This window comes from Bubalus bubalis, chromosome 7, assembly GCF_019923935.1.
Source record: "Bubalus bubalis isolate 160015118507 breed Murrah chromosome 7, NDDB_SH_1, whole genome shotgun sequence".
Classification (NCBI taxonomy): Eukaryota; Metazoa; Chordata; class Mammalia; order Artiodactyla; family Bovidae; genus Bubalus; species Bubalus bubalis.
In genome coordinates, this window is record NC_059163.1 from 76,543,166 (window position 1) to 76,558,502 (window position 15,337).

General features: G+C 39.6%; 1 protein-coding gene across 4 annotated transcripts in view; it reads left to right on the forward strand.

Annotated features, from left to right (window-relative positions):
• Positions 1-15,337, forward strand: part of KCNIP4 (potassium voltage-gated channel interacting protein 4) — a 1,300,658-nt gene that overhangs the window by 713,353 nt on the left and 571,968 nt on the right. Inside the window, exon 1 of one of the 4 annotated variants that reach the window (XM_006063271.4) lies at positions 13,449-15,171. The exons of the other annotated variants lie outside the window; for them this stretch is intronic. Coding sequence (XP_006063333.1) covers positions 15,072-15,171 — 100 coding nt within the window. The 5' untranslated portion in view covers positions 13,449-15,071. Of the gene's footprint in view, positions 1-13,448; positions 15,172-15,337 lie in introns of those variants that run through there. 4 annotated transcript variants of the gene reach the window in all.

Consider the following 15,337-nt stretch of genomic DNA (forward strand, 5'->3'; position numbering starts at 1 on the left):
TTATAAATATATTAATAAATGTATTCTAATATAATATTAAATATATTATTCTATTAAATATTTTCAATTTGTTATTATTAAATATTTAAAACATTAAATATTTTCAGAAATGCTTACCAATGAAGAGACGGTTATGAAAGTCTCATTCATTTTCATTTTCACTGCTGCAGAGGACTGGAAGGTTTGAACTTGATAGTAGCCAGAATCTAAAGGGAATTCCCAAAAGGGGAGCTTGAAAATGTTTGAGCAAGGGCAGCATCATTGGAACAACTGCATAACTTCCATACACAGCTTCTTTAAAGGGTAAAAGACCCATTTGGATACATAAGTTCTGACAGTGAATATTCTTACATACATGTACTCTATATACCTCTCTATACCTTGTGACTTCATATATATATATATATTATAGGAATGGATATTTTTATCATATTTTTGAAATGGAATTGTTAAAAAATGCAGTTGATATAAATACATTTGCCCTTTTGATTTCTCCATGAATTTTATTGCATTTCCAACCCCCCAAAGTGTAGAGAGTCATAGAAAAATGATGGAAAATGTTTTTGGACACTGAGTAACAAACAAATTTTCACAATTTTATGTTAATTAATCAAAATCATTTGTATGTTCATTAATGCAAATGTGTTGATTAACTTTATGCTAAAATCATTAGGGTTTATAAATTATGAAAAAGGAACAGTTGACATGTGAATTGAGAGTTTGATCAAGTCCAAGATATTGTAAAAGCAAATTGACACACGTGGTTCCCCAGAGCAAATGATGATTTTTTTCCTCTTGTTAATGACAAGCATTTCCATCTAACAAAAATGTATGTGTGCGATCAGTCATTCAGACATGTTCAATCCTTTGCAGCCCAGTGGACTATAGCCTGCCAGTCTCCTCTGCCCCTAAAATTTCCCAGGCAAGAATACTGAAGTGGGTAGCTGTTCCCTTCTCCAGGGGAGCTTCCTGATCCAGGGATCGAACCCAGGTCTCCTACATTGCAGGCAGGTTCTTTATCATCTGAACTACCATTACTTATTATTTCCCCACCCCCCAAAAATGTGAATGTTCAATATAGTAAAATGTTAATAGGAAAGAAGGAAGGCACAATTTTGCAGACTAGAGATTGTCTTAGAAACATTGGACTGGTTTGATGCACGATACTGGATGCTTGGGGCTGGTGCACTGGGACGACCCAGAGGGATGGAATGGGGAGGGAGGAGGGAGGAGGGTTCAGGATGGGGAACACATGTATACCTGTGGTGGATTCATTTTGATATTTGGCAAAACCAATACAATTATGTAAAGTTTAAAAATAAAATAAAATTAAAAAAAAAAAGAGAATAAGAGAAAAAAAAAAAAGATTTTGGTTCCAAAGTAAAAAAAAAAAAAGAAAAGAAACACTGGACTGTCTTAGAATATACTGGATTGTCTTAGAATCACTCTAGATTTTCCAGTTGAACTATTCTATTGGATGAGCTTTTTTACCTGCTAACAAACTGGCTCTTAGGAATATCTCCTTTATGCATAGTATAACAGGTGTCAAATAGCCAGGTTGCCAGGGGTCCCACTTTTCCTGCACAAAAGTGATAAACAAAACTCTTTCACACCAAGGTGTCAGTGATTAATGTTTTCTGCCTTTCAAGTTATTTACAGGAATGAAAAATGAAATAATGGTGGGATTCTAGGCATGGTGATATGAACGCATGAAGGGTTTTTCATCTGCCTTAAGTTCCCCTTGTGACCTTTCTTCCAACCCTCCTTCATTTACCACAACATTTACTGATCATCTAATGCACATGGATAATTCCTGATGTTGGGAAGATAAATAAGATATGATTCTTTCTTTCAAGGACTCATAGTTTCATAGAGGAGTTAGTTATGCCAACCAGTTAATAAATCTTAAAAGGATCATAGGTGAGATGAATATAAAGCAGAAAGAAGGAGGTCAATATTGTATGGTTGGAGAAAGGGTTTTGTGAAATACCCCACCCAAGTGAAAATATTTAGGTTGATATCTCAGAAGGAAAAGGAAGCAGTTGGAAAAATAAACCTGCTATTTTGACTAGAGCAGTAGTTCAGCATGACTTGAAGACAGATTCTTGGGTAATGAGGCTAGAGGTCTCCTTGACTGGAAGGAAATTTTTATGCCTTGATATGGTTTGGGAATTCCATTCTGGAGTCAGCAAGATACCACTGAGAATTGAAGATGGTGAATGGCATGTTCCTATCACTCCAACAATAGTGTAGACTGAAGGTACATCAGATGGGGGAATCTGGCTTAACAGAGTTTTAACAGGCACACATTGAGTGGATGCTGTAATTCTGACACAGCTGGGTATACCTTGAGAGCAAAGTAACTATAACACCCACCCATTCTAATTATAAATACCAATACCAATAACATTTATTTTCTTTTTACTTGGCACTCATCTGGGTTGCTTCACTTGTTGAAAGTTCAACTCAGGAACTCTGAGACGTTATTACTATGTATATTTTATAGGCGAGGTAACTAAAGTTAAGGAATTAGGACTTGTACCCAGACAATGATTTCACTGGGATCTGTTGTGATGGGAGTAAAACAGATATCCGTAAAATTGGTCATGACCATAGTGAGAAGAGGGCTAGGCTGCAGTTGCTATTGCAGTAAGAAGCAGGAGACAAAATCTACTCTCTAGAGTATCTAATCTATAATGAATGTAGTCTGGAAGCTATCGTGGTATGGCACCAAACATGCTACCCTTCACCCTTTCCTATATTATTCTCTTGCTTTCTACACATCTGTGGATGAAGACAGCTGGTCAATATGCAGTCCGTGCCAGAGTGCACAACCATAGTGCAGCTGTGGTTTTCTCTAGCCACTTTCTCCTCTTGCCGCTGTGAGTGGCTGGTGGACAGCTTCGCTCCAGGACTTCAGATCTGTTTGTTTGTTCCTGTACATTCAGCAGCCAAATGCCTCGTAGCTCTCTTCCGAGCATCCTCCCAAATTTAGTTTGAATCAAAATAATGAAATAAAAATTATTTTTCAGTGACCCATAACCATGGGACCCCTGGCAGGCTACTCAGCAATTAGAGTAGAAATACATTGTAGTAGGCAGAATTCTAAGATGGCCGTAAGAGTCCACACTCTGGTGTACCCTCCCTGTGTAATTCCTTTCCCTTGAGTGTAAGTAAGATTTGATTTGTAACTATGGTAGTGATCTGTGGTAACTATAAATTCTAAGTAGGATTTATCATTTTGATATGCCATAATTATGGGACTGTATATGGTGGAAATGATTTTGCAAACATAATTAAGGTTCCCAATCAGTTGTCTTTGAGTTCATCAAAAGTAGACAATCCTGGGTGATTCTGACCTAATCAAGTCACTCCTGAAAAGAGGTCAGAGAGATCTGAAACATAAGAGATGTTTTCCTACTGGCATTGAAGGAACAAACTACCATGTTGTAGAGAGGGCTGCTGCTGCTAAGTCGCTTCAGTCGTGTCCGACTCCGTGCGACTCCATAGACGGCAGCCCACTAAGGCTCCTCTGTCCCTGGGATTCTCCAGGCAAGAACACTGGAGTGGGTTGCCATTTCCTTCTCCAACCCATGAAAGTGAAAAGTGAAAGTGAAGTCGCTCAGTCATGCCCGACTCTTAGCGACCCCATGGACTACAGCCTACCAGGCTCCTCCTTCCATGGGATTTTCCAGGCAAGAGTACTGGAGTGGGGTGCCATTGCCTTCTCCTGTAGAGAGGGCAAAGAACTAAAAACAAGTTCTAGGAATTGGGAGTGATACCTATCCAACAGCTAATAAGAAAATAGGGACCTCAGTCATACAGTCGCAAGGAAATGCATTCTGTGAACAACCAGTGTTTGCTGAATCAGACCCAGTGCTTCAGAAGTGATTGTAGTCTGATGCTACACTTTGATTTAAGCCTGAGTGGAGGACTCAGCTAACCCATACCCAGACCTTTCATCCATGGAAACCGCTAAATATTAAATTTGTGTTTTTCTAAGTCCCTCAGCTTGTGATAATTTGCTATGTAGCAGTAGATAATAACTACAGTAATGCCAGAGTGCAGAGAGGTGACATCCTCGATTATCAAACCAGCAGGTCATACTGGACTAGCTGGTTCTCATGACCATTCAAAAATGTTTTAAGCTGTTCATGGCTTCCATAGCTAAATTTAACATATTATGCCCCCAATTTTGTATAAAACTTTATCTTTTTAACTCTTTGAGGCCACTTTCTGTTATTTAATAAGTTATATTACCATTGTGCTGGTAATCATTTTTTTTTGTCAGTGTGGTCCTACTAAATGTAAGTCTTGTATGTGTGTTTCACATAAAATATAAGCTTCATTATTATGCAAAATATGATCCTAGCATGATGTGAGTATCATGGCTATTATAGTTGAAATATTCCTGTTGAAAAGTAGGGTTATTAAAAAGTGATTAAGTTAAAGTTGTTAGTAATTAAACTACAACTTATGAGTAGCATGAAAAGTTGTCAAAGGCATTATTGTATATTATTTTTATATTTTTTATTTCTTTGGTGCAGTAAAATAAAAGAATAAACAATTTTTAAACTCTGCTACAGTAAGGGCTTCCTTGGTGGCTCAGACAGTAAAGCGTCTGCCTGCAATGTGGGAAACCTGGGTTCAATCCCTGGGTCGGGAAGATACCCTGGAGAAGGAAATGGCACCCACTCCAGTATTCTTGCCTGGAAAATTCCATGGTTGGAGGTGCCTGTAGGCTACAGTCCATGGGGTCACAAAGAGTCAGACAAGACTGAGCTACTTCACTGGTTCACAGTAAGGAAGTACAGCATGTCAACTGTAATGAGGAATACTTAGTTGGAAGTAACAATATTTGTAATGAAACCTGGCTAAATATATATCTGTGACTAAGATTTCCATTAAACAGGACCAAAAATCTGTAGAAATTGCCCTGGGTTTAATGATCACATAAATAATCCTGTTTCAATTGTTTGAGTCTTATATAATTTCATAATAAATGAGTTATGCAGCAGACAACTTTGTGCCTTTTGTTACTTTTACAGTATTGATTTAGATAAAGATTATCCCCAGCAGAGTAATGGGAAAAGGCTCCTTGTGACTGCTGTTTTGTTTTTTATTAGATCTCAAACTGAAATGTCTACTTTATCTAAATCAGCTTCACACTTCTGAACATTGGCATCCATCAGTTGCTATTTACTTCACTTTGCTTGGTTATTGAGATGGCTGCATATCAGTGTTGTCCCTCATTTAAGTGACTACATTTAGAGCTAAAAAGAGGATGTTACAGAGATAGATTCAAGATGGAAGCTAGGATGTGTAGCAATGCAGAGAAGTGTCTCCACTGAAGTTTGCATCTGAAGCTTCTTAGTGAAAGAAATTGTGATGGAGGCTGGGGATAAGTTACCAAAAAATACTTTGACAATATGGTATGGAAACTTGTATCTAGTCACAAATGATTTAAAAATATCTTACTTCTAGTAGGAAAAAAAAAGGCTTTCTAGAGAAGTTTGAGAAACTGATGGAGCCCCTATCTATTCTTAACCCTGTCAAGTTTATAAAATGTGTGACTCTCAGCTAGTTTTTAATAAGCTGGGGAAATGTCTCCCTGAAGGCTATGTTACTTACTGGATAAGATTGAGCAGATTAATGCAGTGTTTCTCATAGTGTGGTCCAGAGAAGTCCTGCATTAGAATCATGAAATGTTTGATAAAAAAAATGGAGATTCATAAGCTCTATCTGAGACCTACTAAATCAGAATCTCTGGGGAGGTCTGAGGATTCACTTTGAAGAAGATCTCAAGGTAATTCTGATGCACTCTAAACTTTGAGCACTGCCAGTTAATATATATGTATAACAGTTTTCTGTTCTCTCTTGCCAGTCCTGGATAATATTGCTACTATTTACAGTTCTTCCCATTTATCTTCAGTCCTGTAAGGATGCACTAAAATACAGCTTCAAAGTGTGTCTGAGTCACTGCCTATTGTTTCTCGGTTTAACTACCTTCATCCACTGAGCAGATTGCCTTTGCTATTTATCCCAAGGACAAGGTTGCCTGGTGAAGCCTGGTGCAGTGTTGGTCTCTTGTGTTGTGCTGTGCTTAGTCTCTTAGTCATGTCTGACTCTGCAACCCCATGGACTGTAGCCCACAAGGCACCTCTGTTTATGGGGATTCTCCAGAAGGAATACTGGAGTGGGTTGTCATGCCCTCCTCCGGGGGATCTTCCCAGCCCAGGGATTGAACCAATGTTCAATCTCCCACACTGCAGGTGGATTCTTTACCGAGTGAGCCACCAGGGAAGTCTCTTACCATCAGGACATTGTCTATTCATGGGATGTGAGTGTGATGCATAGGTCAGGCTATGAGACTGGTGGGACAGCGGAATATGTCCTTGAAGATGAATTTCCTTGGCAGATGCAGGACTCTGACAATCCAGTTGAACCTGAGTCTGTGTAGTCTGATGCCACATTAACACCTCATCATATCTTTTCATTCTGTGGAATGTTCTAGAATGGAAAGTGACTAACATGTTCTCAAAAACCAGTGCCCAGGAAAGTTACTTCAATGCTATTTACCTGTATTTTTCTTTGCAACAGGGAGAGCTAGATTTCTGTTTTGTTTGTTTGTTTGTTTGTTTTCAGGTCATTATAAATGAATAAATTATTTTCGTGTCACTTGTGGTGAAGATGATGGTAAATTTGATGGTTGGGTATGAGCAATGTATCCATTTTAGAATCCCAAATCAGTTGAAGATACCCTACTCTTTCTTATCCATGTGGTGACTGGGAATAATAACAGTATTTAACTAATTGAGTTATTTGGATTTATTGAGATAATTCATGTAAAGCAATGAGCACAGCACTTGATGTATAGCAGTGGGCTCAATAATTAACTACAGTAACAGGTACCAGTCATTGAGCATCTACTATGTGACAGTCTGTTTTGAGTGCTTTACAATGAATCATTTGAGGAACCTGTCCAAAGTCAGGAAGCTTTCATGTAGCAGAAGGGTGATTTGAATCCAAGTATGAATCCCAGGGATGGGGGAACCTGGTAGGCTGCCATCTATGGGGTCGCACAGAGTTGGACACGACTGAAGCAACTTAGCAGCAGCAGCATGTTCCTAATGTCTGCATTATCCTGCCACTTCCATAAGTGTGTTTATTTTTTCACATTATATCAAGACACATTTCTCATGTGATGCATTGCTGCTTAGTTATATTTCAATTCATTTTTAAGGGCCAAATATCCTCCTTTGTTCACTCAATCATGGGATTCAGGCAAGATTCTTTTGGTATAAGTAATTATCAAAGAAGAGGGAGGAACTAGAAGAAGCAGGCAACTGAGGCTCATTTTATGTGTTACAATGGGAGATGACCTGAAAATAAGGGAAGACACTTAATGGAGGTGTCAGCACAACTGATTTAGCTGGCTTAGAGTATTTTCCAGGCTCTGATTAAATTCTCTAGGAAAACTAGCCTCCTTCTCCACCAATCATATAATGCAGACTGCCCTTGCTATGAAGAAAAGAAAGCCTCTTACTTAATGTTTATATGGTATAAGCCCAATGCAATGAAGTTGATCTTGGTTGCATTCTCCTTCCTACCTCTGCCATCCAACCTAAGTGGGACTTTCCACTCTTATGGTACTTTGCTTAAAGGCTATCACCAGATGCAGCTGTGCATCTAAAATACTATCTGATCATGATCTCTGGAGTCAGACCTGGTTTTAAATCCTGGGTTGGCTATTTCCTGATGTCATCTACTAAGCCCTCTGTTCCTCAGCTTCACCTTGTACAATGGAGGTAATGGCATCTGCCTCATAGGGTTTACATGAGGATGCAGTGAAAGAATTCATATAAAGTGCTTATCTGTCAAATACTGATTATCCTAAAAATATTAGCTACTATCAGCTAAATTTCATTTTAATAGATTTAAAGCTTTGCAAGGACTGAATAAAGGTGTTTATTACCTATACCACCTTGCATAGTACCTGGACCATAAAGCTAACAAGTGAATAAATGATGAATAATCAGAAATAGTTGAGATGAAGTTTAGTTTTTGACCAGGCTAACTAACTGAGACTCTAAGAGTAGGATCTGGAGAAAGTTCCTCCACTCCTCCCACCTCACCCCATCTAATATCATCCCCAACTTGGAATCAAAAATGCACAGATACACATAACTAGAATCCTTTTGTTCCCTGCCCCCTGCCTCAGTTCATCAAAGGGCAGGCTCATCTCTCATTTTGGAAGGAAACATTGTTTTCCTTCCATAAGCCCTATTGCTGAAAATGAAGCAGAAATGGGTTTATTCCTGCCAGTAACTGGTGATTTGAATAAACAGCACTTTAGGGATATGCCCTGAAGTGCAAGAGTAAGAGTGTCTCTAATTAAGTGCACTCCTTTTTCTGGGAACAGGCCAAGGAGACCTAGTGGCAGCAGAGCCTGAGCAACTCCCCAAAGTTTCTTTGTTGATGCTTCTTTTAAGCAGAAACCCAGACCTGCCTCTAACCCTCCTCATTAGCTTCTTAAAAGTACTTCATGTAAAGCTTTGGTAAATAACCATAACAGCACCCCCTTTCTTTCACCACTACCTCATGCTCATCCTTCCTTTCCATCCACCCCCAGGGCGGGGGGACGGAACTTTCCTGCATCTAAAGTCACATCGAGCCAGAAAGGATAAGCCATCTTTATTTTTTTATTTTTTTTTAATTTTATTTTATTTTTAAATTTTACATAATTGTATTAGTTTTGCCAAAAGTCACAATGAAGCGTTGGTTACTTTTCCCTGTGGAGTTTGTATGTTAATGAAGGAAAGCATGTATCAAGTGATTTGTATATATTTGGCCACTGTCAGTGACAGCTGGCAGCCTGACTGGCCTCTGATGCTTTGGGACATCAGGCAATTTACTTACTCCTCCCAGGCCTCCACTTCTTCATCTGTGTGGTGAGAATAAAAATCTTTATCTTCTTCAGAGTGGTTTGGAGGGTGGGACAGTCATTGTGCTTAGCCCTGTGTTTGGCAAATTATGTGCTCCATGAGCCTAAGTATCATTCACAAATTTTATTGTACCTAATCGTCATAATACCCCCAAGAAAGGTATATTGGCTCCATTTTGAAGACCAGCAAACTGAGGCTTAGAAAGTTGAAGTCACTTGAATGGGGTAGAAGTTCTGGAGTCTGTGCCCAGGTCTCTTCTTTATATTGATTACTCTGCATGGGTGTGTGGTCTTTTGAGTCATGTTCAACTCTCTGCAACCATATGGACTCTAACCCACCGGGCTCCTCTGTCAATGGGATTCTCCATGCAAGAAAACTGGAATGGGTTTCCATGCCCTCCTTCTGGGGATCTTCCCAATCCAGGGATTGAACCCATGTCTCTTATGTCTCCTGCATTGGCAGACATGTCCTTTACCACTAGCACCACCTGATTACTCTAGTATTTCTCTTTTAAAAGAGAAGGCCGGGCTCTATTGGAAGAAAAGACATTGCATTAATGTTTTGAGTCCAAGCCATGACTCAAAGTTAAGTTATTGACAAAGTCACTTCTCCCATTTAGACTTCAGTGTCCTTCCAACTGCAATCAAAGGATGGGAGTGGAAGCCATACCAGGGTCTTCTCACCCTCCATACCAATGGTGTTCTGGTATTTTGGACAGAGAGACCTTCTCTAATGCCTTCCTTGTATTGCTTTCCTTGGTCACATCATCAGGAAATGCAAATCTTACTGAGAAAAGAAAACAGCCAAGACATTTGAATGTGCAGGCTTATGGCTCCCCTTAAGGAGAGACACCAGGAACACCATACTGTGATAGCATTGAGAGGGAGCATGCAGAAACCTTGCAAGGATCCCCAGGTGGACTTCACTCTCTAGATAACAGGGAGTGGGGCTTTGGAAGATCAGTGGGAGAGCAGGTGGATTTTAGGGAAGGTGAGAGTGTTAGCTACAGTATTCACTCAAAAGTTAGTCATTGCCTCTTATGAGGGCTTCCCAGTTGGCTCTAGTGGTAAAGAATCTGCCTGCCAGTGCAGGAGATGTAAAAGACATGGCTTTGACTCCTGGGTTGGGAAGATCCCTAGAAGAGGGCATGGTAACCCACACCAGTATTCTGTCTTGGAGAATCCCATGAACAAAAGAACCTGGCAGCCTACAGTCCATGAAGAATCAGACACAACTGAAGGGACTTAGCACACATGCATGCCTCTTATGTGCCAGACACTATGCTAAGTTCAAGGGATATCCCAGTGAACAAGATGGATAAAAATCTCTGCCTTCATAGATAGGAGGTTGTATTCTAACAGGAGGAGATACTATAAATAGTTAGACAGATATACCTATCAAGTGGTGATGATGCTTTGGAGGAAAAGAGCACTTGTTCAAGGAGTAGTGATTCCAGGGGATGTTGTGGTTAACAAGGGCCTCTCTGTCTTGGGGCTTAAAAGCTAAGACCTAAAAAAAGTCGCTTATTCACAGAGCATTCTGGGAATAAGTATTATTAAAGGGAACAGCAAGGGCAAAGGCCTGAGCTTATGAGCCAAACAGTCTGTGGTAAACATCTGCACTTTATCCTTTGCCCCTGGGGTCAGGGGTGGTGGTTTAGTCACTAAGTCTTGTCTGACTCTTTAGCAACCCCAAGGACTGTTGCCCATCAGGCTCCTCTGCCCATGGGATTTCCCTGGCAAGAATACTGGAGTGGGTTGCCACTTCCTTCTCCAGGGGATCTTCCCAACCCAGGGATCCAATCTGCATCTCCTGCATTGCAGGCAGACTCCTACATTGCAGGTGAATTCTTTATTGACTGAGCTACAAGAGAATCTTCCAAACATCTGCACTGGGAAGAACAATTCAGGTCCAAAGGAACCCATCACTGTAACACCCAGACCTAGTGGACAGATCCTTATTCTAGCACTTTTCACTAGCATAGTACCTATACACAGTTCTCAGTCCAGGAACATCAATTTTATTTTATTTTTATAAAATTATATATATTTAAAAGGTGAAACATGATATGTTGATATACATAGTGCAATGATTACTGCAGTCAAGCTAATTATCATATATGTTTCCTTACATAGTAACCCTTTTTTTCATGATAGCACCAGAAATCTACTGTCTTAGCAAATTTCAAGTATACAATATAATATTATTAACTATAGTCATCATGCTATGCATTAAATATCTGGAATTTATTCATCCTACATAACTGCAACTTCATATGCTTTGACCAACATCTGCCCCACCTCCTTACCCCTGGTAACTACAGTTAGCTTCTGCAAACTCAGCTTTCTTAGATTCCACATTTGAGTGAGATCATGCAGTATTTGTCTTTTTGTGTCTAGCTTATTTTTCTTAATATAATGTCCTGTAGGTTCATCCATGTTGTCCCAAATGTCAGGATTACCTTCTTTTTCAAGGCAGAATAATATTCCTGTGTGTGTGTGTATGTGTGTGTGTGTGTGTCACAATTTCTTTAACCATTTATCCACTGACAGGCACTTGGGTTGTTTCCATATCTTGGCTGTTGTGAGTAATGAACATGAAAGTGCAGGAAACTTTTCAAAGTACTGAGTTCATTTACTTCAAATATATATACTCAGTATATATTTCTAAATTAGGTGATAATTCCACTTTCAATTTTTTGAACAACCTTCATAATGTTTCCCCAGTGATGGTACCAATTTACAGTGCAAAAAATTACCCTTTCTCCTTATCCTTGCTAATATTTATCTTTTATTTTTTGATAATGGCTATACTAACAGGTGTGAAGTGGTATCTCATTAAGGTTTTGATTTGCATTTCCCTCATGATTAATGTTGAGCACCTGTTCATAACCTGCTGGCCACTTGTATGTCATGTTGGAAAAGTGTCTATTCAGGACCTATGCACATATTTTAATCAAGTTATTTGCCTTTTTCTGCTATTGAGTTGCATGAGTTCCTCATATATTTTAGATATTAACCCTTTATTAGATATATTTTTAAATTATATTTTTAAAAGGTGAACATTTATAGCTCACAAGTCAACAGGGTGACATTTCCACCCAGAATTAGATATATAGTTTGCAAATACTTTTCACATCCCATAAGTTGCCTTTTTATTTTGTTGACTTCTTTTTTTACTACCCAGAAGCTTTTCAGATTGATGTAGTTACACTTATTTATTTTTGCTGTTATTGTCAAGATATCAATTTTAATTGTGAAAAGTAATCATTGAATTTTATTTACAGGGCAAATTGAAGGGCTCTACTGAGTTCCCTAGGGCAGAAAAACAAAGAAAAACCCCATCTGGAGACCACAGGTTATGTGTGTTTAAGTAAGTGATAAGAATCCTGTGAATGAGCAGGAAGGAAGTGCCATGGATTCAGTTAACTACTAGTTTGAAAACTTCTCGTGTTGCAAAGTTATGGGGATTAATGGATTAGTTAGAATGCCACAAAACATTTTGGGAGGATCATTTTGGGTGTAACATTCATTCCTAGGCTGATAAGTACTTGTGCCAATGCTTGGCTTTTTAATTCATTTAAAACTGTGTGGAATAATGAGAAGAAATAACGGACTTAGGGTTGAACAAATCAGAGTTTGAATCTTGGTCCCATTACTCAACAGCAGCATGACCTTGAGCCTGTTATTTAAATTTTAGGAGGTGCAGTGTTCCTCTGTAAATTTCCTCTGATTATATCTGTTTTCAGAGTGACTAACAGGGAAAAGCAGAACACATAAAGCATCTGGTATGTGGTAATTACATAATTAGTAGTGACTATTGTTATCTAACAAGTACCTATACTGCACATCAATGAAGTATGATTTGCCCTCCATGCAGGCATGTGGGGAGCTTAAAGATAACAAAGATATGATTTATGCCTTCCAGAAACTTACCCTTAATATGTGAAGATGTTCACCCAAGTGGCTATAATATACTATAAGACAGACAGAGAGAAAAAAAAAAGTACTACAAAAACACAAAAAAAAGGGAGAGAGTTGTTTCAGTTCTGCTTGGAGAAGTTTCATGGAAAAGTTTTATGAGCCTGACAGGCAGAATTGGTGTGGAAAGGATTTTCAAAATACATGCTTTTTTTTTTTTTTTTTTTTTTTTAACGAAGTCTGTATGATGGAGAAGCACAGAATGAATTTGGAGGAAGGAAGCTGAGCTGTCAGGTATAGTGAATGAACAGAAGGCTAATGAGGTACAATCCTCAAGCTGGTACCAGATCATGTAGAAACCAAGATGGTGCTCCAAGGAGCGTAGACTTTATTCAGTAGGCAGATGGGGAGCCATGGAAGGTTTGGAGCTTCCCATGTAGCTCAGCAGTAAAAAACCTGCCTGCCAGTGAAGAAGACATAATGAGATGTGAGTTCAATTCCTGAGTCCCGAAGATCCCCTGAGGAAGGGAATAAGCAACTGACTCCAATATTCTTACCTGGAGAATCCCATGAACAGAGAAGCCTGACAGGCTACTGATCATGGGCTCTCAAAGAGTCAGGCCCAACTGAAGTGACTTAGCACACACACACACATATGATAAGATGAGCATTGTATCTCAGGGTAATTGCCCTGCCAGCTCCGCGAGGTATGAATAAGCATGGAGAGACGTGTGATAAAAACAAGAGCTAGTAGTGACTGAGCTCTTAATCTGTCCTAACAGTATTACTCATTAATTCCCTCAAGGGTCCAATGAACTAAGTGCTATTACCATGCCCCCTTTTACAGATGAGGATATTAAAGCATGGAGATGTTAACTAACTTACCCAAGATCACACGGCTAGTAAGTAGTCAGACCTGAATACAGAAAGTCAGGCTTTGGTGTCCCTCCTTCAAATCATTTTGCTCTATTTCTTTAAAAGCTACCCTGCCCTGCCTTTGCCTGATGCTTCCTCTTCCTTCTTGCTCCTAAGTTTGCTCATCTCTGAAACAGGAGACTTGAATTGTGTTTACGAGATGCTTTCTAACTCTTGTATTTTTTTTTTTTAATTCTGTATTTTAATGTGAGCTTGATCTATTTGGTCAGTAATCGGGGAGACACAAACGTGAAATGGTTGTGTAAGTTAGACAGAAACTCCAAAAAATTTTGTTTCTGATTGACTGTCCTTAAACTTTCTCTGGCTCCAGATTTACTTAAATCAATTAAAAACATACAAACAAGCATAGAAGGTACACAATGAAAGAATATACCTAACTATATATTTTGGTGTTTTGAACGGCAATGAGATAATGCATAAGGTAACTCTAAACTCTAAGATTTACAAATATTAAGAATACTTACTAGTTTATCATACCCATGCTTTGAAACGATGTGATGATTACCACTCAAACCGGAATATTAGTTCACAATGACTCACACAGAGCCCCAGGATAAGGCAACTCACTGAAAAAATAAAGTCAATATTGCCCGAGAGTCCCTTAAGCCTCATTTCTCTCTGCGATCAGCTAGTTGGGACAAAATACACACTTCGCTTTTCCTGACTAGTAAACAGGCTTTCTGAAGCAGCTGAATCTAAGCTGTCACTTCGCCTCTCGGCATTTTCAGATTGTTCTTATTTCAAATTCGATGCTCTGGTCCCTGTCTGCAGCGGGAGTCCAGCCCCTGGTTAGTTTCCGTTTCCAAGGCAACTGACCAGCCCAACAAAGCCACTGGCGGCAGCGGCGGCGCGGGGCGCGCTGGTCCCGGGGCTGCGGAGCCATCACTGCCGGGCGTCCTGTTTTCTGGGGACCTTCCTGGTAACCTCCCGGGTCTTCGATTGATCTGCGCCTTACTTCATGCGTGGCTGTCTTTCTGTTTAAGAGTGATAAAGAGGAAGCCGATAATTCCGACAGGCCCGACTTTATCCGGCTGCCACTTCTGGCCTCTGCTACAGTAGACAGGATGAATGCATTTTCTCTCATTCACGCCCTCTCTCCATCTCGTCGTCTCCTTGCGCTCTCTCTCCCTCTCTCTCTCCCTCTCTCTCTAGCTCTCCTCCTCCCCTTCTCTGGCAGTAGCCTTCTTAATGTAGTTTAATGGCTTTACAAAGAGAGCCAGGCAGAGGAGCACTTTCCAGTAGCTGTGGTCGGACCATGACCTAGCTGACCATGAACTTGGAAGGGCTTGAGATGATAGCAGTTCTGATCGTCATTGTGCTTTTTGTTAAATTATTGGAACAGTTTGGGCTGATTGAAGCAGGTTTAGAAGGTAAGGGAGTGCTTTTTAGTGACTTCTAAAAATTCTCTGTTTTGTAATAAAAAATTCTTGAGGGAGCATAAGAGGCACCTGGAATGAGATCAAAGAAATGTTACTCCGGGGTGGACTTCAGGAGAGGTGGGTTTTTCAGGGTAGGAAAGATTAATAAAATAAACTT